This window comes from Mustela nivalis (genome assembly GCF_964662115.1).
Source record: "Mustela nivalis genome assembly, chromosome: 6".
NCBI lineage: Eukaryota > Metazoa > Chordata > Mammalia > Carnivora > Mustelidae > Mustela > Mustela nivalis.
The window spans coordinates 5,094,357-5,121,635 of record NC_139025.1 but is presented as its reverse complement, the minus strand read 5'-3'; the positions used below and the strand labels follow the sequence as shown (position 1 = coordinate 5,121,635).

Here is a 27,279-nt window from a genome sequence, read left to right as displayed (position 1 = left end):
GTTAATCTTTTCAGTGAATTAATTATTTAATCAAAACAAGTGTAGAGGGGCGCCTGGGTGGCTCAGTGGGTTAAGCCGCTGCCTTCGGCTCAGGTCATGATCTCAGGGTCCTGGGATCGAGTCCCGCATCGGGCTCTCTGCTCAGCAGGGAGCCTGCTTCCCTCTCTCTCTCTCTGCCTGCCTCTCCGACTACTTGTGATTTCTCTCTGTCAAATAAATAAATAAAATCTTTAAAAAAAAAAAAAAACAAGTGTAGAAAGGAGTTGAGAGCAAGGGAGCCTCTAATGGACCAGTGATGATGACAAGTGACGGCTGATCCATGGATGATGGGCAGTGCGCATCTGGGTATCTGAGGTCCAACGTGATAACAACTATTTCTTCTGTTCTGTTGGATTCTGTACATGGATGTTAGGGATATACAAAGATCATGTTCTTATTTTGAATTTATATGTTTGAGTTTGTTATTCTTAGTGGATTCGTGATAGAACCACTAAAAATATGGAAATTGAAAATATTTATATTCATTAGGAAATAAGTAGAGAAAGGATGTTACCTTCTTAGCTAAGTGTTAATACTGCTAAGAGTCTAGTCTCTCTGAGCCAGTGTCAAGGATGAGGTTGTTCCTTTTATTAAGTGAAAAATAAGTGAGGAAATGAAATATGGAAAGCAGGGATCAGTGGAGATAAGGTCTTAACTTTCTTTTTTCTCACTGACTGTGTTTTGTACTTCTCTGGACAGACACACTGAGGAAGCATTGTGTTAGGCTGGTGAGCTCCATGATTACATCTGTATGTTAGAAGCATGGAGACCCCATGTGAGTAATCGTCAAGTTCTTGTCTTGGTTTCAGCTATGTTTATTTGTTTGTTGTTGTTGTTTTTTTTAAGGATATTTGGTTTATTTTTAAAAGTGCCATGTAGAGTTAAAGGTAGGGAACTGTAGCCTAGTGATGACTATTGAATTCTTATGAAATGTTATATTATTACAAGCATGAAGTTTAAGGTAATTTTTTTCACATTATCTTTTTATTTTTTGGTTTTTTAAATTATAACACAGGTGAAAGTTAAGATAATTAACCAAAAAGATATGTTGATGTGAGAACAATTCTCTATGCAGATTGGGGTATGGTGACTCTGGCATTATTCTGAATAATAAAGTTTTAAATCATTGTTAGTAAATGAGCGAGTGAGTCAGTAAACAGTGCAGAATCGAAGGAAGGTAAAGAAGGGCCCTCCGGGGCCGATGATGACCCCCGGTGGCGTCTGAGTCCTCCGCGATGAGTACTCTCTGAATTCCGAGGGCCAGCACACCAGGAAATGTAGCCTATTCCCATCGTTTGACGGGATCTTATACACAGGAGTCAAGAACAGATGAGGATCTTGTTTTTAGTTGTGTTCATATGTTTTTATTCTATTAGTATATTTGGATAAGTTTTTTTTTTTTTTAAAGATTTTATTTATTTATTTGACAGAGAGAGATCACAAGCAGGCAGAGAGGCAGGCAGAGAGAGAGAGGGAAGCAGGCTCCCCGCTGAGCAGAGAGCCCGATGTGGGCCTCGATCGCAGGACCCTGAGATCATGACCCGAGCCGGAGGCAGAGGCTTAACCCACCAAGCCCCCCAGGCGCCCCTGTCCATTTATTTCTTAATGGGTATCACTGCTTTCAATGGCTATTACTGATAGAACTTGCTTGGTCACAACCTTTAACAGTGAGACAATGTTCTGGCCTCTTGTTCTTTACATATTTATTTGTATTTGCTTAATAGTTCCATCATTAGTCCATTAATAACAATGAATCTGTGTCCACAAAATCACTATGAGAGTATGATCTTTGTACATTCCAGATATACATTCACTGAAACAATTCCAAGAAAGGGAATAGACTAATTAATTTCCATGTTTGCCATTCAGACATGAGCAGTCACGTTTGGGCCTCATTACAGTCACTAATGTCTACATGTTTTTATTGAATTAATTCATCAATTAACTAACAACAATACAATAAATGCTTAGAGACCACAAAAACTTGAAACAAGAGTCTTAAATATATCCAACATTTGTCTTTAGAATTATTTCCTACTGACAGTACCTTTCATTAATTAACCGAAATGTTGCCTATATAGATTAATTACTATAATGCTTCTTATTAGCCTCAAATTTACTATCTGGCTATGGTTGTGATCCTTAACTTTATATCACATTATTAATCATGCAGCTAAAATCTAGTTTTGTTTTTTTTTTTTATATTAGTTCTTTTTTTTTTTTTTTTTTAACTTTTTATTTTTTATAAACATATATTTTTATCCCCAGGGGTACAGGTCTGTGAATCACCAGGTTTACACACTTCACAGCACTCACCAAAGCACATACCCTCCCCAATGTCCATAATCCCACCCCCTTCTCCCAAACCCCCTCCCCCCAGCAACCCTCAGTTTGTTTTGTGAGATTAAGAGTCACTTATGGTTTGTCTCCCTCCCAATCCCATCTTGTTTCATTTATTCTTCTCCTACCCACTTAAGCCTCCATGTGGCATCACCACTTCCTCATATCAGGGAGATCATATGATAGTTGTCTTTCTCTGCTTGACTTATTTCGCTAAGCATGATACGCTCTAGTTCCATCCATGTTGTCGCAAATGGCAAGATTTCATTTCTTTTGATGGCTGCATAGTATTCCATTGTGTATATATACCACATCTTCTTGATCCATTCATCTGTGGATGGACATCTAGGTTCTTTCCATAGTTTGGCTATTGTGGACATTGCTGCTATAAACATTCGGGTGCATGTGCCCCTTTGGATCACTACATTTGTATCTTTAGGGTAAATACCCAATAGTGCAATTGCTGTGCAATTGCTGGGTCATAGGGCAGTTCTATTTTCAACATTCTGAGGAACCTCCATGCTGTTTTCCAGAGTGGCTGCACCAGCTTGCATTCCCACCAACAGTGTAGGAGGGTTCCCCTTTCTCCACATCCTCGCCAGCATCTGTCATTTCCTGACTTGTTGATTTTAGCCATTCTGACTGGTGTGAGGTGATATCTCATTGTGGTTTTGATTTGTATTTCCCTGATGCCGAGTGATATGGAGCACTTTTTCATGTGTCTGTTGGCCATCTGGATGTCTTCTTTGCAGAAATGTCTGTTCATGTCCTCTGCCCATTTCTTGATTGGATTATTTGTTCTTTGGGTGTTGAGTTTGCTAAGTTCTTTATAGATTCTGGACACTAGTCCTTTATCTGATATGTCATTTGCAAATATCTTCTCCCATTCTGTCAGTTGGGTATTGGAACGAGAAAGCCGGCTACAGAGCCGACAGTAAGCTCACAGCTCGGTGTTACCTAAAATCTAGTTTTAAAAGACCACCAAACCAAGTAAAGAATTTTGACTGTTCTTGTTTCCTATGCTCTTAATACATAGATGCAACTACAAAGCTCGTGGCTTTGGTGGAATGTCTGAATCAGCCGAGGGGGGTCATTTCAAGGAGCACAAGGCAGAGCCGATGATCAAGTAATTGAGACCTTATGATCATTGGCCCCCACATTCTACCTTTTATTCCGTCCATCATGAATAAGCAATGAATTGGGATAACATGTATTTTATTTTTCTTAGGAAAATGAACAGTATCAGTCTTGTAGCAGACAGCATGAACACTGATGGTTACTTAGAAAGAATAACACCATCCTACCATGTATTTCCTAATAGACATTTGTTTGCAAAATATATTAACAGTGTTTCTTGTCTAACCACATATTTCTGTAACTGGACAATATTGTGCCCACTTCATACTTACTTATTTATTTATTATTTCATTGATCCAATTAAAAAAATAGAATATATCAGCATAAAAGACCCAAAAGGAGATTATAGATTTATTTACAAAATACTTTTCCATGGGGCACCTGGGTGGCTCAGTGGGTTAAGCCTCTGCCTTCAGCTCAGGTCATGGTCTCAGGGTCCTGGGATCGAGCCCCGAATCGGGCTCTCTGCTCAGCGGGGAGCCTGCTTCCCCCTCTCTCTCTCTGGCTGCCTCTCTGCCTACTTGTGATCCTCTCTCTGTCAAATAAATAAAATCTTAAAAAAAAAAAAAGAAATGGGCAAAGTTCTCACCTCTTTGAGGTCGTATATACTTTGATAAGGAAGAGTGAATTTTATTCTTTTTGGTAGTGAAATTGAGTTTTCCCTTTTGTAAGACAATATATACATATTGAAAACAATAAATGAATCCTGACTCTGAAACATGGGGCACAAGGGTCAGTGGCAGTTGGGGGTCAGTGGTTGTTGGGTTTCAGTGTTTTCTCTGTCACCCGCTCTGCTCTGTCATCCTCGGAATGGATTCCTTGGAGCTGCGTGAAGCATCTTTTCCATGGTCGTGAGCTCCTGGTTTCCTCTACAGAAGAAGAGGACAGAGGTTAATGTGAGTAATAGTTAAAATTCTTTTCTTGGTTTTCATATTTTTTTAAGTGGTCTCCATGCCCAATGTGGAGCCCAACATGGGGCTTGAACTCGCAACCCTGAGGTCAAGACCTGAGCTGAGACAAGGAGTTGGCCGCTTCACCAACTGAGCTGCTCGGGCACCCCTCCCGGTGTTGTCTTAAAGGCTACTCACTTATTATTAAAAAGCCTGAAATACAATTTAAAAAAGGCAACTGTATCTCAGTGATAAATATGGAGCACATGAAACACTGATGAATCCATGTGTAGAAAACTGAGGATAATTAATAAAAGAGATTCATTGATACAAGAGTAATCTATGTACGGATTAGGGATACCAGGGCTCTTCTGGGGTTTTGTTTTTCATAGTGTTCAGAAATGATTGTTAATGAATTCATGTTTTAATCAATAAATAGAAATGAATGAAGAAAAAGAGGGACGGTATTGGATCGATGATGACCGCTGGTGGCGTATGAGTCGTGTACGATGAATACGTGTCTGGAACTCTGAGGTCCAACACGAGAGACATACGGTCTTTCTCTTCATACATTTATGTTCTTTGTTAAAATTGAATCATTGAGGGGTGCCTGGGTGGCTCAGTGGGTTAAGCCTCTGCCTTCGGCTCAGGTCATGATCCCAGGGTCCTGGGATCAAGCCCCGCATCAGGCTCTCTGCTCAGCGGGGAGCCTGCTTCTGCCTTTCTCTCTGCCTGCCTCTCTGCCTACTTGTCATCTCTGTCTGTCAAATAAATAAATAAAATCTTTTTTAAAAAATTGGACCATTGAAATACAGCTGTGGAACCATGTATTTAAAAAAGCTGAATTGTAGAAGCCTGGTCCAATTTAAAAAATACGTGGGAGACAAGAAATACTAGCACTTTATTTTGAAAACATTGAAGTCCAGAGAGAAATGTATGGTAACTGAGCGTAACGTCTCTGAAGGAAAGTTACAGGCGACGTTTATGATCTAGGTCAGCGTGAAGTTCAACGTAGGTTCGTTTTCTTATGAGAAAAATGAAATAGACTTCAAATAATGATTGCCTAAATGCCTGACTAAATGAAAGATGTAAATCAAGGATAAATGGAAGAACGTCTCCTTTTTTATCATCTTCTCTGCTCTGTACTCCTCAGAATGGACGCGCTCCAGCTTATTGCAACATTCAACAGAGGTCACGACCCTCTGGTTGTGTCTGTGTTTTAGGAGTGTGGAGACCGTGTGAGTAAGAGTCCACGTTCTTATCTTGGCTTGTGTGGTGTGTTTCAGGCCACTTACTGTGTTATTCAAAAGAATCCAGAAGTACTGTTAAAAATATCAAGGAAGCTAAACTATGCCAATGTTATTATTAGGTTGATATGAAGCATTATTTTATTAATCCTTTTTATTTATTTCATATATTTCATTTTATTGGCTATTTTATTTTGTGTTATATAGTATAACTATATTTAATGTATTTATTATTTTATTTAACCTTTTATGTATTTATGTAGTTACATGTTCTATCACATACTTACATATTTTATTATACAATTATGTATAACATATAAAATTATTTATATATGAAATATATGATATAAAGATAAAAATAAATATCTAAATCCTGAGCCTATGAAGTAAAGAGCAAGGATCAGTGGCAATTAAATCTCATTTTTTAACCTTGCTCTGCTCTGTCCTCCTCAGAATGGATGCGCTCGGCTGATTTCATACCTTCGTGGGTGTGAGTTCTGTGGTTCCCTCTGCGTGGTTGAAGGATGCAGGTTCATGTGAGTAACAGTTGAAGTTCTCTTCTAGGTTAAGTGGTTTTCTTAAGGTAATTCACTGTATTATTTAAAAGTACAAAATGTACTTGAAGGCAATGTATCTCAGTGATAAATACAGGATATATGAAAATTAAATTAATTAATCCACGAGTGGAAAACTGAGGATAATTAGGGAAAGAGACACATTGATCTAAGAATCATCTATGTACAGATTAGGAATGCAGTAACTCTTCTCGGGTAATGGTGAATCATAGTGTTTAGAAATTATTAGTAGCAAATTAATAATTTAATAATTAAACAAAGAGAGAAGAATGGAGGAAAAGAGGGAGGATATTGGATCGGTGATGGCCGCTGGTGGCGTATGAGTCGCGTACGATGAGTACGTGTCTGGAACTCTGAGGTCCGATAGAGAAAATCTAGTCTCTTCCCGTTGTTTGAAGAGATTCTCTAGACCCATATCAGGAATATACAAAGATCTTGTTTTTGGTCTTAGAGTTCAAGCATTTTCATGCTATTATCATAACTGGATCAGTGAGAGAATCTGTACATAAATGTATAAATTGATATGAATGAGTGAAGGATTGTCCAGTTGTAAAACTATTTGATTATGCAAGAAATACTGTTAACATCCTGTGAAGACCCTGGCCTTCCTTTAGAACTCGATGGTACTGGACTGTTGCATGTACCGTTAAGGATGCCATACATAGTGTAAGTCATAGGTCATGTTTGGATTCTGGGTCAGTGGTAAAATCAAAGGTGTTTTCTTAAAGAGAAAAACAATATAGGGAATTCGTTTTTAATCATATATTTATCTAACCCAATAGTACCAAAATATTCTCATCTTACTATGTCTTCCATATAAATATTATTAATAAAATATTTTACATTCTTTTGTAAAAAAGAAAAGAGAGAGAAAAACAGTATTTATACCAAGTTAGTGACTACCTGTGTGCTTTACGAAATGAGAAGCAGGAAACACTGCAGAGAATGTCTCACTTTTTTGTCATCTGCTCTGCCTTGCACTCCTCGAACAGACACGGGGACCTGCCGTAAGGATCCGTCCCTCTGATCATGAGCTCGAGGGTGGAGGTTCTGGTGCAGGAGTCTGGAGACGAGTGTGAGTGATAATCAGACTTCTTACCTTTATTCTGGTATTTTGCTTATAGATATTCGTATTAGTAAAAAGTGGGAAATAGAGTCAAAGAATGTGAACCGTATGCTAGTAAAATTGCAGGATTCATAAGAAGTATTATTTCGATTAACACATACATGAGAAAACGGAGGTAGATCATGGCAGACATCTCGTGAGAATGACTCTAGTCACATACGAGGGGGCTCAAGACCTTGTTTTATTTTTAATAGTAGAGTTTCAGAATTATAATTAGTGAATTAACGAGTTAATCAATCAACAATATGGAAATGAGTCAAGAGAAAGTGGTCTTTTCAGGGTCAGGGATAAATGTTGGCGTAGAAGTCCTACCTGATGTGTGGTGTGCGTCTGGACCACTGGGGTCCAACACAAAGGAAATGCAAGGGTTTTTTTTTTTTTTTTTAAATTATCAACCTGCTCTGATCGGTATCCTCAGAATGAACCCACATGAGCTGATTTAAGCACCTTCAAGGTCATGTGCTCTCTGGTTGCATCTGTGGTGTACAGGGACGTTGGAAAGACCAGTGTGCGTAATAGTGTTTGAGCTTAGCTGGTTTGTTTAAGGGCATTCAGTATATTATTCCAAATATTAAATGTAGCCAAAGAAGGCAGAATATGCCAGCCTTAAATATCAAATCGATACGAGACATTAAATTGGTGAATCCATAAATGTAAACCTTGAGGTCAGTTTTTGAAACCGAGTCAGTCTCTGGAAAAGATTGTAGAGATACTCAGGATATTCAAGGATCTTCTCTTTATTTATTTTTTAATTTTGTGCATCTATTAATTTTGTTAAGCCATAAGAGTTTATGAGGATGAACAGAAAGAGGCCTAAGCAGGGGCCAGTGGTGATGAACAGTGGACAGCGAGTTCTGTATGTCTGGAGAACGAAGTCCAACATTGTGAATTCTGTTTGTGTAACCCTAGAGACCGGTGTCAGGAATATCCCCAAAGTAGGTATTGGGTTTATAGATTTAGATTATTATTGTTAATAGACTAAGTATAGGACCACTAAAGAAATACAAATAATAAAGAAAGGGCAAAGCATTGTTTAACTCGAACATTTGCGGACAGCTTGGAGATCTTATTAGTTTCATTTGAAAACACTGAAACTCATTAAGGAACAAAGGGATCAGGACTGTTACTTGAAAAAAAAAAGGAGGGTCATCTGTTGGTCCGAGGATCGTATTAACATAGATAATTACGAGTCCGGTGTTCTTGTTGTTGTATGTCTGTTTCAAGTTTCCTGCTGTTCATTTTGTGAAGATAAAATATCTGCACGAGGAATACTTTATAAATCCTAAATGAGTGGGCGAGAATATGGAAATCAAGGGTCAACGGGAATAAGAATTTAACTTTTCTTTTTCCTTTTAATCATCGCCTGTGCTTTGTCCTTCTCAGAATGGGCAAATTCAAGCAGTATGACCTGGTGGCCTAGAGAGCAGTGCAATAAGAGTCAATGCTGTCATCTGGGGTTTTTGTTTTTTTTTTTTTAGGGTCTTCACTGTAATTTTTAAAAGTGCCGTATTTAATAAAGATGGTCACTTATAGCCCGGTGACAAATACTGAAATTACATGAAACATAAAAACGTAGGGTATTAAAAGAAAGAGATATATTGATGTGAAAATAATTCTGTATGCACAATAGGGCTTTCAGGGTTTCATATTTTTGGTAATTGGGTTTCAGAATAATTAGTGAATCAATCAGTGAATGAATAAACACTGTAGAGATGAAGAAAACAGGTACAACATTGGATCGATGATGACCGCTGGTGGCGTATGAGTCGCGTACGATGAATACGTGTCTGGAACTCTGAGGTCCAATGCAGGTGGTTGCGGGTGCACTGTCCCCATGCCCCCCTTTCGAGTGGTCCTTCAGACACATGTCAGGAATATATAAGGATCTTCTTTTAGCCGTTACATTCGTGCATTTTCTATTTTTATTATAATTAGTTCAATGAAATAATAAATACATAGAGAAAGATGTAGTGGAACATTGTCCAGTTACTAAAATAGTTGGTTAGTAAGAAATACTGTTACTGTATCTTAAAAACAAATACCTACTGTTGAAGATACATATGTATCTTTTCTTTGACTATAGATGATATAGCTATTCCTATGTATTAGTCAGTATTCATGTTTTCTGTCAAGGACAAGATCAATATTTTTCATTTGCTTAAGAAAAACAAAATATACATTATCCCAAACCACTGCCTACCTAAATGACGGACTGAGTGAAAGGTGGGATACAGGGGCGAAGGAATGTAAGGTCTCCATCTTTTATCCCCTGCTCTGTCTTGTACTCCTTAGAATGGTCACCATCAGCTGACGGAAGGCGAACTACCCTAGTTGCCAGCTTCGTGGTCGAATCTGTGGGTGATAGCGTGGACCCCACTGCCAGTAAGAGTAAAAATTCTTTTCCTGGTTTGCTGGTTTTTCAAAATTGTTTTCACTCCGTTACTAAAAAGTGTGAAATACAATCAGTGATCGACCAAACGTACTTAAAAAGAAATACCATGTTAATATGAAGCATTATGTTAATAATCTTTGTAGGAAATTTTTGTATCAGTTGTACTTCAGTTAAAAAAAATAGGATAAATGTAAATGGATAAATTTGAAGAGGGTAAAACACTTTATTATTAAGATATATAATAAGGAAATATAATTGGAACGGGAAATAAAATGATCAGGTGTATATATCTTAAGTGAGAATGATAGACATTGATAAGTAATAGATATTGATCGAGTCCATTAAAATTTAACATTTGATTTGTTAAGAGGAAAACAAATATTACCATTATTGAATGTCCAGATGACTATGCAAACAAATAATGGAAACTATGAGTCATTGGAGGGAAAGTCTCAATGTTTTCTCTGCTTAGTACTCTTCAGAATGGGTGCTGGAACCTATTTCCGCTTTGACCTCATTAAATAGTCATTGTGCCACTATAAGGAGAGACCAAGGTGAGTAATGGTCAAAGCTGTTGTCTTGGATTGGGTCATTTAAAATTGGGTCATATTAAAAATTATTAAATTAATTTAAAAGTATACCATGACCTAATGACCTAAAAGTGTACCATGACCTAAATATGACAGGAAACATTATATTTTAATCTAGAATGTGCAAGACTGAGCTCCGTTAATGAAATACAGAGTCTGTGTGGGAAAAGATTCTGTAAAGTGATGTTAGGGATATTCAAGAACCTGTTCTAGTGTTTTTTATGAAGCATGTGCTATTACTGTTATTAATGAATTCATAATCTAATCGATGCTAATGTAGAAACAAAACCAGACTCAGTCATGACCAGTGATGATGACTGGAAGCTTGGCAGTCAAAGACGAAGAAAATGTGTCTGAAACTGGGAGTTCCTGGGTGGGTCATGGTCCCTCTGTTTCTTCCACTGAAATTGTTTCCATGAAGACATGTCAGGAATATACAAAAATCACATTTTTGTATTGATTTCATAGCCATAGATTAGTTATTGTTAATGGAATAATGATGGATGTGTTTAAAGAAATACAAATAAATCTATTAAGTAGGTGCACCATGGTTCAGTCATGATGTATGTGCTGAGGCATGAGATACCATTAATAAGTTTAAAACCATTGATACCCATTAAGAAACCAGCAGATCAGATGGCTGAGGGTCCATGTGGACCATGATGAAGAAGACTGAATTTTATTTTTTTGGGTCAGTCTTTAGATTGTTTTATGCTTTTGCTAAGATAAAAAAAATCCCATATTAAGGAAAAGTAATGAATACCTAATTACTGCAATTCAGAAAGCAAGGATCAGTGGCAATTAGGTCTCTCTCTTTTTTTTTTCCCTTACCATCGATTCTGCTCTCTGTTCCTTAGAATGATGCAGTTGAGCTGAATTAGCATCTTTCAAGATCAAGAGCTCTGTGGCTGCTTCTGTCTGATAGGACAGAAATTAATGTGAGTAACAGTTGAGATGATTTACTTGGTTCCAGTGTTGTATTTTGAGATTAAAGAATGTGACTGTGTGTCAGTGGAAATATGGGATGTAGTTAACATTATTTTGATTAATCCATGTAAGAAAAACAGGTCATTATGATACATATATTGAAGTGTGACTAATTCCATACATAAATGACAGACATAAAGACTCTTCGTGAGTTTTTATGAATGATAGCATTTAAAATTGTTGTTAATGAGTGAGTTCTACAGTCAGTCAACCCCTAGAACTGAATGAAGAAAGAGAGGGACCGTGTTGGACCGATGATGACACTGAGCCTATGAGTCACATGTGATGAACACGTGTCTGGAACTCTGAGGTCCAACAGGAAAGAGATGTCGTTTGTTATATCTGCTTGAATTCGCTCTTGAAACTGTACATCAGGAAGGGACAAAAAGAAATAATAGTATTGTAATTTGGAACGGACCATAAGTGGACCGTTCTATGAAATGCATTTTGTCCTTGATGAAAGGACGGTGTGGAACCGTGTAAGGAACAGTTACTGGTGACAGTTTCAAGTTCGACATTTGATATATGAAGAAAAGTATATTACCATAATAAATTCTTGAATAAATGGGTGGCATAATCTGTGGACCAAGGGATAAACGTCTTAATTTTTTATCATCTGTTCTGCTCTTTACTCCCAGAATGGACACACTTGAGCATACTTAAGGATTCACCTACAGTCCGTGATCTTGATGTTTGCGTCTACCTCTTAGGAGCGTGGAGATCATTGTGAGTAATAGTCAACATTCTTGTTTGGTCTGAGTGGGTCAAAGAAGGCCAGCCATAGCAGTTCACCAGTTTACAATATCAGATGGATTTGAGGCATTAAAATGATTAACAAACACTAAGTGCAGTTAATGAGAATGATTTCGTCTGTTTATATATGATATTTTGGATGAATGTTAGGGATGGTGAAGGATCTTATTTCCTGGTGTGATTTGTATCTATTTCTTGATTAATGAATTAGTCAGTAAAGAAATGTAGATGAGAATGGGTGGAAAGACAGCCAGTCCTGGACCAGTGATGATGACTGGGGGTCCACGGGTCATGGATGGTGAATCACGGGAGTGTGGGACTCCGAGGGCCAATACGGAAGGAATCTAGTCTATTTCCCATATTTCAAGTCATACCGTAGGCAGATTTCAGGGTTATATAGTGAGTTTTTTCTTGGTCTTTGTGTTCATGAATTATAAAAATATAATCATGAAGGAATGAATGGCAGAATAAATTAGCAAATGTATGAATGAATAAAGATGAAGAGGGCAAAGCTTTGTTCATTACTAAAATATCTAGTCAGGAAAATGAATATTAATTTTCACTGGAGTGGATGATAAATGGACCGAGGGTATTACATCTTTGAATAAGGGTGACACGGACGGTGGTAGGTAGTAGTACCGGCCTGGGTCAGTTTCAAGTTTGATGACTATTGTGTTGAGAGAAAGATAAAGAAATTTTACTATAAATAAATACCTATAGGACTTGTACATTAAGTACGGAAAGTGTAGATCAGTGGAAAGAATGTCTCAGTCTTTTTACCATCTTTTCTGCTTGATACTCTTCAGAAACCAGCTGACTTAAGTATTCTTCTGTCATTAAAGCTGTCACATTATCTCTGTTTTCAGAAAGACACCAAGGTAGAGTAAGAGTCAAAGTTCTTGTCTTTTTTTTTTTTGGTCATTTGTGTGAGGCACTCATTGTATTATTTTAAAGTATTAGATTTAATTTAAAAGGTTATCTCTAGCCCATTGATTAATGAGATCTGAAACTTTGATTAATAATGTGCAATGTTGAAGTCCCTTAATGAAAAAGATGCGGTGTACTGAGAAAGATTTCTGTTGATAGATGTTAAGGGTGGGATTCGGGGATCTTGTGCTTGCCTTTTCATGAATCATGTATATTTTATTATTATCGGTGAATTAATGATTCCATACAGATTAAGAAATGAATGAGGAAAATAAGGAGGCTTCACATGGCCCATGGATGATGACTGGTGGCTTTGAGTCAGGCACAGTGAGTAAAATGTATCTGGAATTCTGAAGTCCAGTACAAAATGTAATTAGTCTGTTGATCTCTTCTACTGGAAGTGGTCCTAGAAGCACAGGTCAGAAATGTACAAATAATCATAGTCTTCTGTTAGATTCCTAGATTTTGGGTTACTATTTATGGATCATTGACAGAACAATTAAACAAATAAAAATAAACGGATCAAAAAGAAGAGGGCAGAGCATTGTCCAGCTATGAACTTACATGACAAGGCAGACAATAGTAGTAATAGAAATTGAAAACACCTGTACCCATTAAGGCATAAATGGAAAAAGAATTTTACCTCTTTAGTTTAGGATCATATAGACACTGATAATGTGAACGTCAAGTTTGGCTCTATAGGATCCATTCCAAATGGGAGGTTCTTCTTTTGTTAAGAGCGAAATATATATACATTATGAAAAATTGATAAATACCTTAGTAATTGAGTAAGTGAAATGTAGAAAACAAAACTTATAGAGGATACAATCTCAATTTTTAAAAGATCACTTGCTTTGTTTTGTGCTTTTTAAAAAAAAAAGATTTTATTATTTATTGACAGACACAGTGAGAGAGGGAACACAAGCAGGGGGAGTGGGAGAACCAGGCTCCCTGGTGAGCCGGATAGGGGCTCAATCCCAGGACCCGGGGATCCTGACCTGAGTGGAAGGCAGACGCTTAACTGGCTGAGCCACCGAGGCACCCCTGGTCTTTTTCTTATGGGAAAGGAAATCAAATATACCCAAAATAATGATTGCCAAAATGACCAACCAGGGTAAAAAGCGAGGTAGGTGGAGACAGTTTCTCAATTTTGTTATCATCTGCTGTGATACTCTGTACTCCTTAGATGGCCACTCTTGACCTGATTTAAGGATTCTCCCAAGGTCACAAACCATCTGGTTGCATCTTTGTGTTAGGAGCATGGAGAATAGTGGGGCAGTAGTCACAGTTCTTGACTTAGTTCGAGTGGTTTTTTAAAAAAATTATTCACTGCATTATTAAAAAGTATTGAATATAATCAAAGAAGGTCAACCCCGGTGATGTTTAATATCAGATTGACATGAAGCATTGCATTTTTTAGGCCATAACTGAAACACTGAGTTGAATTAAATGAAAGAGATTCAGTCTCTGGGTGAATGATTCTAGAGGTGGATGTTAGGGGTTTTTCAGGGACCTTATTTTTTGTGTGTTTGTGATTTACCTGCATTTCTTTATTAATTCATGAATAAACAAATGTAGATGAGAAAGAAGATGGGCAGTCATGGTCCAGTGGTGATAACTGTTGGCGTTCGAATCATAGGCAATGAACAGAACGCCTCACATGTTGGACCCTGAGGTCCACCACGAAAAGGCTAGTCCATTCACCATATTTTAAGACCGTTGATAGATTTTAACATTCTGCAGTCATCTTTTTCTTGGTCTTTGTGTTCATGAATTTTAAAAATATGATTATAAAAGAATCAATCACAAGAATAAATTCTCAAATGTATGAATGAATAAAGATGAAGAGGGGGAAACATTGTTCATTACTAAAATATATCGTCAGGAAAATGAATATTCATATTCACTGGAGTGGATGATAGATGGACCCAGTGCATTACAGCTTTGAGTAACGGTGACTTGGGGGCTGATAGGGAGTCATCAGTAGCATGCTGGGTCAGCTGAGAGTTTGATGTTTATTGTACGGAGAGGAAATAAATATTACTGTACATTAATGAACACTTAAGTGACTGTGTACATGAACGATGAAAACTGGGGTCAGTGGGGAGAAGGTCTCATTTGTTTTAATCATTGTGTCTTCTTGGTACTCTTCAGAATGGATGGACTGAGCTGATTTTAGCTTTTGCCATAATTAAGATTATATTGTCTCTGTGTCAGAAAAGAGAGCAAAGTGAGTAATAGTCAAAGATGTTAGCTTGGTTTTAATCATTGGTTTAAGAGTATTCCTAACATGTATCTAATAGATCACATCAAACCACGTCACCATTGTTAAAAAGTATTAAACAGAGGGGTGTCCGGGTGGCTCAGTGGGTGGCTTAGGCGTCTACCTTCAGCTCAGGTCATGATCCCAGGGTCCTGGGATGGAGTCCCACATCCAGCTCCCTGCTCAGCGGGGAGCCTGCTCCCCCCACCTCCACCCTCTCCCCCCGCCTGCCTCTGCCTACTTGTGATCTCTCTCTGTCAAATAATTAAAATCTTTTTTTAAAAAAGTATTAAACAGAATAAAAAAGTTATCCATGGCACAAAAATAGATATAATAGAATCATTTGTTGATTAAACAAAAAAAAATTGGAAAAAACCTAGTATATGGGAAAGGATTGTATAGAACAGCATTAAGGATATTCAGGGATCTTGTGCTCATCTTTTCTTGAATAAATGTATCTTTTACTTATATCTATGAATTAATGATTTAATTGAGCACAAATGTAAAACACATGAAGAAAGTGTGGGTCTAGCATGGACCAGTTGTTGTGATTGGCGGTGTAGGAGTTGTGCATGACTGATACGTGTGAGGTTCAACACGATACCTCGTCTATTTCCTGTTTGACGTGCTCTGTTAGACACGTGTTAGGAACAGACAGATACCATGTCCTCATTTTAGACTCATAGATTTAGGGTCACTATTACTAATGAATCAAAGTTAGAACCATCAAACAAATAGAGATAAGAAGGTCACGTGTTTTTCAGTTATAAACCTATGGGGTGACCAGGCAAAAAATTTTGCTAAAATTGAAAAAAATGATGCTCATTAAGAAATAAAGGGATTAAGAATGTTATCTCTGTGGTTGAAGGTCACGTAGATACTGTTTAGGAAGAGTCAGTTTTATTGTTCTGGATCAGATCCAAGTTTTAGGTTGTTCCTTTTGTTAAGAGAAAAAAAATTATGGAAAATTAATAAATCAATGAGTAACTGAAATGCAGAAATCAAGGACCAATGAAGGTAAGATCTGTTTGTTTTTTTTTTTAAATAATCACCTGTTCTCTGTACTCTTCAGAGCGGACCCATCTGAGCTGATTCAGAACCTTTGGTGGTCACAGGCTCTGTGGTGGCATACGTGTGCTGGCAGCATGGAGACCAGCGTGAGTAGCAGGCAAAGTATTTGTCTTGGTTTGGGAGGTGTTTAAAGAGTATTCAGTGTGTTATTAAAAAGATGGCCGATTGTACGGTTACAATAAATGTATGATCGAGATGGTGCATTTTATTATTACACATATGTAAAGCCAAGGTTAAGGGAAGAGATTGATGTGAGAATAATTTGCCATACAGATTAGGGACATAAAAACTCTTCTTGGGGTTTTGTAAATCATGGTGATTACACATTATTGTTCGTGCATTCATGGTCAAGAAACAAAGAGAAATGAATGAAGAAAAGGAGGGACGAGACTGGATCAATGATGACCGCTGGTGGCGTATGAGTCGTGTACGATGAATACGTGTCTGGAACTCTGAGGTCCAGCAGGAGAGAATTCGAGTCTGTTCCCTTTGCTTAAAGCGATTTTCCATACAGAGGTCAGGGATACACAAAGATTTTTTTGGTCTTTTTGTGTGCTCATGGTTTTTTATTCCATTATTATTATTGGATAAGTGAATTGAGGAAAGAAAGAGAAAAAGAAAGAGTGAATGACAAGTGGAGGGAAGCATCGTCCAGTTATAAAATTATGTGACCAGGCAAGAAATGCTGTGGATATATATTGAAAACACTGAAGTCCAACAGCATATGACTGTTAGCCTCTTAGGTTAGGGAGAATATAGACAGTATACATTATGGACAGTTTTATGTTTTGGGTCCATGGCAAGTTCAGAATTATTTTCTTAAGAGAAAATGAAATAAATACACTCGAAATTAACGATTGCACCCACGGCTGTCTAAATTAAAGAGGAAAGGCAAGGATCAATGGAGAGATGAGATGGTGCAATTTTTTTTTATCATCTCTTTTGCTCTGTACTCCGCAGAATGGGCGCGCGTGAGCTGATGTAAACATCTTTCATGGTGTTGAGCTCCTGGTTCCATCTGTTTGTTAGGGGCATGGAGACCAATGTGAGTAATAATTAATGTTCTTGTATTGTTCTGGGTTAAGAGTATTCATGTGTAACGAGTTTCAAAATAAAATCAAATAAGGCCAACCGTAGCCTAGTGGCAAATACAGGGTAGATCGGAAGCATGATATCAGTGGGTGCATCTATGAAAACCTGAAGATGTTGATGAAAGAGATACATTGATACGACAGTGATTCTATATACAGATTAGAGATATCAGAGCTCTTAGTTTTGTGAGTCATAGGGTTTACAAGTGTAGTTAGTGAGCTAGCAGATTCATCAGTAAGTATCATAGAAATTTCGGAAGGAAGAGAAAGTGGACTAAACTTGGATCAATGATGACGGCTGGTGGCGTATGAGTCTTAAACGATGAATGCTACGTGTCTGGAACTCTGAGGTCCAACCCGACAGAAACCTAGTCCATTCTCTCTTTTTGAAAAGATTCTAGAAAACAGATATCAGAAGTATACAAGGATTTCACTTTGGTCTATATGTTCATGTGTTTTTTAAACTTGTTACAACTGGATCAGTGAAAGAACATTGAGAATGTGTTGGTAAAGATGAATAAGGTTAAGCCTTGTCCAGTTATAAAAATATATGAGAAGGCAAGATAAGCTGTTGATATTTACTGAAAAATCTGATATTCACTAGGAAGCAAATACTCCTTGACTAAGGATGATACAGACAGTATTACCAATAGTCAGTGCCCCTGTTCTGTGCGGGTGACAAGACCTATACCGTTTACTGAAGAGAAGATAAAACGTTCTCTCAAATAAGTACCTCCATGACTGACTCAATAAAAGATGGAACTCAAGGGCCAATGCAGATAATGTCTTAACCTTTCTTTATCTCTTCCTGTGTTCTGTAAGCCTTGGAAAGGGTGCCCTTGAGCTGACGTAAGCATCCTTCAGGGCTGTGAGTGCCATGGTTACACCTCCGCACTGGGAACATGCAGACCCATGTGAGTAATAGTCAAGGTTGTTGTCTTGGTTTCCGTGTTTGCCTGTTTTTTTTTTTTTAAAGGCATTCACTGTATTATTTTAAAAGTATGAAATATAATTTTTGAAGGTGAATCATGGCCCTGGTTTAGGGATGGGGCTGACGGAAGCATTGTTTTGAGTGATCCTTCCTCGCAACACTGAAGTAAAGTCATGAGAGAGGGTCGTGCCATGAGTAATAATTCTATAGACAGATGTTAGAGATATTTAAGGATCTTACTCTGGTGTTTTAGGACTTCAGGTAGTTCTTTCAGTATGATTGATGAATTAATAAAATTCATGTAGACACAGATTAAGATGAGGGCCAAGTCTGGATCAATGATGACCACTGGTGGCGGTATGAGTCATGAACGATGACTACTACATGTCTGGAACTCTGAGGTCCAACACTAAAGTCAGTAGAAATTGAGCCTATTCCTCTGTTGGGAAAAAAATCCTATAGATAGGTGTCAGAGATACGTGAGAGTCTTTTGCTTCTAATTTTATGGCTCATAGATTATGATTATATTAATAGAAAAGAATCAGTGGAAGGATCACTAAAGTATCTAAAGGATTAAAGATGAACAGAGTGAGGCACATTCCAGATTATGAAAAGATGGGGTGAAGAAAACAATATTATGACTATAATCTGGAATGGATAAAAAGTGGACCAGGGGCGTGACCTTGGATTACATAGCCATTGATAAGTAATAATCAATGTTTTGCTCTGAATCAATGAACGGGAAGTTCAGTATTTGCTCTAGGAAGAGAAATGTAAGCAGACACCACGATAAGTTAATAAATATTAAATGGCTGAGTAAATGAGAGGTGGAATGCAAAGCATCAATGGACAGAAGACCTCAAATTGTTTTCTTGTTGCTCTTACACTCCTCAGAATGGGGACTGCCACACCAGTTCTGGCATTCCGCCTGGCCTTGAATTCAGAGGTTGTCTTAGGAGCATGGAGACCACCAGTGTGTGTGAGTAATAGTTGGGGTTCTTGTCTTGTTTTGGGCAGTTTAAGGGTGGTGAATGCATTAGTAAGAAGTAGGAAATAAGGGACCTGGTTGGCTCAGCTGGGTAAGGGTCCAGCTCTTGGTTTTGGCTCAGGTCATGGTTTCTGGGTCATGGGATTGAACCTTGGAACTGGGCTCTCTGCTCACCTAGGAGTCTGCTTGAGAATCTCTCCCTCCCTCTGCCCCTCCCCCTGCTCATGCTCTCTCTAAAATAAATGAATACATCTTCAGTTAAAGAAAAGTAGGACATATAATCAAAGAAAGCCAAACACGATCAAGGAATAAACATGAGACTGATATGGAACATTATGTTGAGTTGTCCGTACATGAAACACTGAGGCCAGTTTAAGAAACAGACATGAGGGGCGCCTGGGTGGCTCAGTGGCTTAAAGCCTCTGCCTTCGGCTCAGGTCATGATCCCAGGGTCCTGGGATTAAGCCCCCTGTTGGGCTCTCTGCTAGGCGGGGAGCCTGCTTCCTCCTCTCTCTCTGCCTGCCTCTCTGCCTACCTGTGATCTCTCTGTCTGTCAAATAAATAAAAAAAAATCTTAAAAAAAAATAAGAAACAGACATGCTATCTGTGGGAAATGATCTTATAGATGGAAATTAGGTATGTCAAGCCTCTTATTCTGGGTTTTTCCAAATTTATACTTCTTCATGAGTAAGTAGTAAATGAGTGAATGAATCAATAGGTAAAATATAAATGAAAAGAATTCACAAGCTTGGACCACTGACTGTGACTGGTGATGAATGATGAATGGTTTATGTCTGGACATCTGTATGGAAGGGTAAAGTCACTGTATTGTACACTTGAAACTAGTATTATACCATATGTTAACCAATGGGAATTTAATTAATTAATCAATTAATTTTGAAAAGATTTCATTTATTTATTTGGGAGAGAGAGCACAAGCAGGGGGAGCAGCAGGAAGAGGCAGGGGGAGAAGTAGGCTCCCTGCTGAGCAGGGAGCCTGATGTGGGGCTTGATCCCATGACCCCAGGATCACAGCCTGATCCAAAGACTGACTTACTGAGTAAGTAAGTACTTCATTACGTACTTACTGAGCCACCCAGGTGCCCCTAACCAATTGGAATGTAAACAAAAACTTTAAAAATTAAAAAATTTAACAAGAGAATTCGTATTCATTTTCCCTTTCTTCCTCCCCATCTACTTTTCTACTCCACAGAAGGGGACACACTTGAGCTGATTTCTGTCATCAAGACCTTTATGGCTCATTGTGAGTACCAGTCTCAATTCTTGTCTTTGTTGGGGCTGTTTGTTGAGGGTATTAGGGTTGTCTGTGTGATTAAAAAGCGTGGAATGGAATCATGAAGGCCACATAAGAGCCAGTGATGAGACTGTGTCACAAATCAAGGTTCATGGGGCGCCTGGGTGGCTCAGTGGGTTAAAGCCGCTGCCTTCGGCTCAGGTCATGATCTCAGAGTCCTGGGATCGAGCTTCACGTCGGGCTCTCTGCTTATCAGGGAGCCTGCTTCCCCCTCTCTCTCTGCCTGCCTCTCTGCCTACTTGTGATCTCTGTCAAATCAATAAAATCTTGAAAAAAACAAAAACAAAAACAAACCAAGTTTCATGAGAAATCCGATTTAGCACAGCACACACCCTTTTATAAAAGAAATTCTAACCCTTTAGCTCTGCGGGTTTGGGGCCCAGAGTCCGTTGTCTGCAGCTCTCCTCATTCTTATGGTGGGTGGTTTATTTAATGGTGCTTATTATATTATTAAAATGGATAAGCTAATACATTAATTAATAAAATGGAGGCCCATTCATGAGCCAGGTAGAAGAATGTGGCATATATCACTGTTTTTGAGAAATTTCTGTCACGGTTTCTTCACGTTCAGTAATTAAACCCCAAATCTGGTTTGTCAACATCCTCTTTACATTCTGCAGGCTGGATACCCCATAGCTAATTACATTGTTCTCCAGTCATGACAACCTTTGCCTTATCCTGTGGGAAGGAGCTTATTGTGCTACGTAAGTATCGAGTTCTTGGTTTGGTGGTTAGTTTGTAGGCTTTCATTGTATCAGTTAAAAAAAGAAAAAGCTCCCATCTGTCACCATGCGACACTATTACATACCCCTGACCATATTCCCGATGATCTGCCTTTTATTCTCATGACTTGTTCATTCCATAATTGGGGGTCTGTGTCTCCCACTCTTCACCCATTTTGCTCACCCTACCCCCGTCCTTCAGGGGACCATGTTTCTTCTCTCTGTGGATAGGTCTGACTCTGATTTTTGTTTATTCTTTCGGTTTGTTTTGTAGGTTCCACATAGAAGTGAAATCATACGCTATTTGCCTTTCTCTGACTTACTTTCCTTAGCATCATATCCTCTAGGAGCTGGGCATCACTGTGCTGTGCGCTTGAAACTAAATATGACGTTATGTGTTGGCTATACCCAGATTAAAAAAAGAATACGGAAAATGTAAACAAAAAGTGAAATAAAACATAAATGTAACTAATGTTTAAAATGTCATGCATAGACCCAATAATGGAAATACGTTACAAGCCACAGTTCATCATTAATCCAATGTGGTGCAAAAGAAAGACAAGTAAAAAACTTAGTTTTTTTCATTCATTTCAAAACTTCAAGTCTCATTTTATGTTTGTCGCATTGATTATTCATTTATTTAACCCACTGATCAAACATTCCCCTCTTCGTAAAGATCTAGGCTGTCACTCATTTCAGGGCTCAGTATTCTAGTAGTTGAATAGGGTGGTGGGCTCATGGTCATTCACCGTAACACTGAAAAACGGCTCAATGTAACATCTAAAAGTTAAATGCAGACAGGACATGCCTGGACCAATGATGTGAGTGGAATGCATCTGAATGAAAATTATGATCAGTCATTTTTTGAACCACTGAGGTCCACTGCACAAAGAGATCTACTGTATGACTTTGGGACAATGATAGGAAAGTTCAAGAACCTAGTTGAGAAGTGTTCATGAGTATTGATTTTATATTATTAGTGAATATAGGAATGGGTCAATGGATATATTCAAATAGAAATAGAAATAGACCAATTTAGGGGCGCCTGGGTGGCACAATTGGTTAAACGTTTGCCTTCGACTCAGGCCAAGATCCCAGGGTCCTGGGATGGGGCCCCACATCGGGCTCCCTGCTTAGTGGGGAACCTACTGTGTGCTCGTGCGCGCTCTCTCTCTCTACTAAATAAAATCTTAAAGAAAAGGCCAACTTAAAACATATGGTGTAAAGCAGGAATATTACTAATTCAGTTCTGATATACTTTGGCCCATTAAGAAAAAAAATACACAGATTAAGGTTGTTGCCACTTGGCGTAAGGAGCAGTGAGAGAGAGGCTTTTGATGGTCAGTGTTCAGCTCTTAGTTTGCAGCGGATTTTAGATGTTTTTTATGAAGAAAGAAAAAATTAAAATTGAACAAATGGGTAACTAAATGAGTGTGTGCCAAGTAAGAACTAGAGCGAAAAGTATATTTTATTCCTTTTTACATGTGCTTTATCCCCCTGAATGGCCACCCATTGGCTGTTTCAGTCATTATATTAAATGATGAAGATCCTGACTGGGACCAGCGTGGCCAAGGACAGTATAGATTGGGGTAAGTATAGAGTAAGTTTTTATTTTTGGTTTCATCCTTTTGTTCATGGATAACGACTGTATTATTTAAAAAGAATTAATGGCTTTGTCCAATCATAAAATGAAATGGAAGAAGACCACACATGGACCAGTGAAAAACATTTGTCCCGATGAGGTCGTGCTTCATTCATTTTGCAGAACTGAAAAAAACAAACCCAAAACAAACAGATCTCCGTTCAAAAAATAGATTTAGACTGCTCTCTCTGATTGAGAAGATTCTAGACTTTGTCGAGGGAGAAACGGGATCCGTGATGAGTGAAACAGAATGAATGACGCAGCAGGTTAGTGAATGACTGAGTCTTGGTGAAAACAAGAGGGACCATGTTGGTGAGATGCGGAGTATGCAGATGTGTTAGCAAGTTCACAGTGAGTTGAGGAACTAAATGGACATGTGAATCAACGCATGATGAGTTAATTAACGCCTGGGTGAGACCATGTGTAAGTAGAAATGTCAAAAGGAGAGTGAGCGAGTCCATAAGTGAGTGAGCGAAAGACCAGCAGCCCAGGGAGTCAGTGAGTGAGGGTGAGTGCGCCAGTGGATGCGAGGAGGCATCCCCGACTCCCTGGACGAGCCCCCGGATTCCTAGAGATCGGAACATCAACATCAACCAGCAGTGAGGGAATGAATGAGCCTCTGAGTATATTTGTGCATCAGTGCGTGAGTGGAGTGACCCAATGAGTTAATAAGCCAAAGCGCGAGTGGGCCAAGAAATTAATAAATCAGCGAGAGAAGGAAAAAAGTTGAGTGATTTAACTAATGAGTGAATAAATAAGTCCACGAATGGGGCCGATTAACGGGCCGACGCTTTCGCAAGTGGACACAGGCATGGAGCGGACGTGCGAGCGAGGGCGTGAGATCACGGATTAGCGAGCGAGCCAGTGGGTGGGGGGGAGCGGATGCGGATGTCCTCCGAGAACTACTTCACTGAACGAGTGCGTGAACGGGGGAGTCGAGAAAGGAGTGAGTGAGTCAGTGGTCCACGTGTAAAGGCAGTGCGGGAGTGAGCTCACGCCAGGATCCCGTCCCTCGCTGCTCCAGGGGGAGCCTGTCGACCCGCTGGGGATGCCAGCACGTTGCGAAGGGCTCCAGCCGCACACCCATGCGCCTGCATCACGGGCACTGGCGTCCGTGCCATCACTAAATGGATGTGCCCCGAGCGCCAGGAACTGGGGTGCAGTCTTCTCTGGAGCCTGGGAGGCGCCCAGTGAATTATTGCTGAATGAACTAATGAAGAACTAAAAATACATACGCTTTTGTGGAACCAGGATGGCCCGTCTCAGCATGATCTGGGAACGGTCCTGCGGGGAAGCGCGCTCAGTGTCTCATGGTCTTCGGCTTACCCTCCCACGCAAGTCCGGATTCTCCCCTGGGTCCAGCTTCTAGTGTTCACTGCCAGGCAGTGAGACAGGATACTGGCAGTTCTGACTGGCCTGGACCCTGGCCCATCCTGGGGCAACATTGGCTTGCCGTGGGGGGATGGAAGTCCCGGGTCTTCCCGAAAGCTGCCCTTGCCTCTGCCAAGACTAGAGGTCGAAAATAACCTGGTCTTGTTTTTATGCCTCCAGCAAGTGGGCCCAGCTCCTTGCCTGTGCAAGCAACCCGAGTTCCTCTGGTTGTTGTTGTAGGACTTCGGGTTAGACGTGAAGGGCCTCTAGACTGGTCTCAGCACCACCTGCTCGATGAGGGTAACCATGGTCATAATTAACCTTATCTAGCAGGAGATTACTAGAAGGCCCACACTTGGGCACCTGGGTGGGAATAGAAGCCCCAGAACTCACCTAACGCCAGCTGTAAGCGATGGTTTCAACTGTACTTATTGGGAAGCTCCCAGATGAGACCCAATAATACCCAGATTCCCCTGTCCCAGGAGAGTGACGAGGGCAACGAAGTTCTGGAAGAACGCCAGTTGGGATGCGAGCCACCAGCCCAGACCAGGCGTGATTAAGGCAGCAGACCAGGCCATCTTGCCTGGGATGGATGGAGAGAAGAGTGAGCTGCAACGCCTTTGCTCTCTGGGGGGTATTTGCCCAAGACCCGCCCTCCACTCCCCCCGCCCCCCATACCCTCATATGCTCCCTCCCTCCTGCAATATAGGCTGTAGTTTCATACCTGCTTTACAGCTGACACCGATCACCCCTCTTCCTCTCTTGTCTTGCCGGCTCCTGACCCTGGATTCCATCTCTCACTCCTGGTTTTGCATCCTTTGGTCTTGGTGACGGAACTTGGTCATTTGGTTTGGAATATGGCTTCCTCCTTCCTGATGATTGGATCTCCGCTCAGATCACTGGCCTTTCCACCTCAGAGTGAATCAGGTAGTCGCGCCCGCCCCCCCCCCCCGTTCTTAATTGTGGACATTTGGGACCCTAACTTTGATTCTTCAGGGCAGTGAGCACTCCGGGACCCCTGAATGCTGAGGGGGCAGCGGGATGAACCCTGGTGGCTTTCAGCTAGAATCGAAGGTGTTGCTGGCATGTGTGTGGACATTGGAGACGGGACTTGGGTTCTCACGTTCCCCAGGATTGCTGGTCTGCTGAGCTGTCTGGATCTCACAGTGGGCAGCAACTTCCAGTAGATTCTTGCCTCTGCTTCTCCCGGTTGCTCAGCTTTCTAAGCTGTGCAGTCTCTCTAGGTTTTTCTAGAATGCATGAGAAAGAGTCCCATCCTCCCTAGAGCCCTCTTGGGAGTCCCAGAAGCCCCACGGGGGAGCCCAAGCTCCTCCACTTCCTGCTAAGGTTCTTTGTGACTTGGCTTCTTGTCCTGGCTCCCAGCACACACTTCTGGCCCCTTGTGTCACCCTGCAGACCCCCCCTGATTCTGTGCATCTGTGATCACGTGCCTTTGCACGTGCTCCCGCTCTGACTGTCCTCCTAGGGCACAATGTCTGGGTGGCTTGACCTGCTTCCCCCTAGAGTATTGGCTCACCCCACCTATGACACTGTTGCACAGCCATGAACTTGACCTCCATTCGGAAACCTCTCTTATACTTGGTGCAGGTGTCTGCCTTCCCAGCCTGGTGGTGGGTGCTGGGTCTTGGGTGTTTCGGATCCCCCTCTGTCTGGGACAGAACCTAGTGGGTTCATTTCACAGAATCTGGTTGAACGAGACAATGAACGGACACCCACAAAACGATTGGGAGGTCATTCTGGAGGCAGATTCTGTCCTGGCAGAAAACCGGGGTCCTTGGTGCTGGGGAATAGCACCTCCGCATTACCGGGGCCCATCCCCGTCTCCAGCCAACTCTACTTTTTGCCTTCTGCCTGCGTCTCATTAAGAGATATGTAACCTTAATCCTTGAAATTGCCTGGGACTGAGCGTGTTTTCACTCAAGGACGTGAACGTGGAGATTTTATTCCTTCTTAAATAAATCTCACTCCCCCAGGAAGTTTGGACAGGATGTGGGCAGTGGGACCAGGGCTCGGAACCAAACATTTTGCAAAAGGGCTCATTTCAACATTTGAAACCCCGTGGCCACTGGCCAGAGCCGAGTCTGGTTTGTGGGGGTTGCTGGGTCCTCCTCGCGAGGAAGGGAAGCGAAGATTGAAAACAAGCCTTCAGCTGTCACCGAGTAGGCTGGTGGTCTGCAAGACAGAATTCCGCGGTTCCATCCTCCTTCTGGGATGAAACTGGAGTGAGCTCGCTCAGCCCCATCAGCCCTTCCTCCAGGTTTCTGGCGGACGGCTCAAATCCCTCCGGGGCGGGAGCGGGTCTGAGCTGGTCCTGAAGTGGATGGGACAAGTATGTGGCTCTAGCCGGGACGAGATGCTCAGGGGTGGGCCCTGCTTAGGGCTCCCCCTTCCCCTGGGGGGTGGACCCAGGTGGGGCTGAAGACCAGAGCCCGAGGAGAAAGAGTAAGAACTTTGTATCATGCCCAGAGTGTCCCCGTTCCTTAGGAGACAGGTGACCTCCGCTCCTCACTGTGGAGAGGCCTGGACGGGGCAGCTGTGACTCCTCACTAGGGCTCCTCCCGGGGCGCTCCTGCCTCCCAGGGCAGTGGCTGAGGCTGGTGCCCCAGGGTCACGGGCGGCGGGATGGAGAGACACGTAGATAGGCCCGGAGGATGGCTCTCGGGGTTTGAGCCCTTGTGACTGTCTGTCCCACTGTCCCTACTGAGCTGTGGGATCCCAGGCCCGGGACTGGCCTCTAGGACAGGGCGATTCACGACCCCTCATTCTCTTCTGATGTTTTTTCTTTTTCCACCAGGAAAGAGCAGTCTGTGTCTTTGAAGTCACCAGCGCTGCCCAGGTTCCTTGCTCCTGAGCTGTGAGAG

At 40.8% G+C, this 27,279-nt stretch overlaps 1 protein-coding gene across 1 annotated transcript; it reads left to right on the top strand.

The window, feature by feature from the left end:
* Window positions 1-259: 259 nt before the first annotated feature.
* Window positions 260-27,279, top strand: LOC309867628 (uncharacterized protein). Its single transcript, XM_082736668.1, has 18 exons — window positions 260-814; window positions 4,248-4,412; window positions 5,560-5,644; window positions 6,107-6,236; window positions 7,221-7,303; window positions 9,647-9,736; window positions 11,194-11,274; window positions 11,962-12,049; window positions 16,339-16,423; window positions 17,298-17,382; window positions 18,251-18,342; window positions 19,254-19,338; window positions 20,561-20,611; window positions 21,283-21,366; window positions 22,910-22,973; window positions 24,880-25,001; window positions 25,293-25,324; window positions 27,213-27,279. The coding sequence occupies exons 14-18, from the start codon at window positions 21,321-21,323 to the stop codon at window positions 27,267-27,269; spliced, it is 321 nt and encodes a 106-aa protein (XP_082592794.1). The 5' UTR covers window positions 260-814; window positions 4,248-4,412; window positions 5,560-5,644; window positions 6,107-6,236; window positions 7,221-7,303; window positions 9,647-9,736; window positions 11,194-11,274; window positions 11,962-12,049; window positions 16,339-16,423; window positions 17,298-17,382; window positions 18,251-18,342; window positions 19,254-19,338; window positions 20,561-20,611; window positions 21,283-21,320; the 3' UTR covers window positions 27,270-27,279.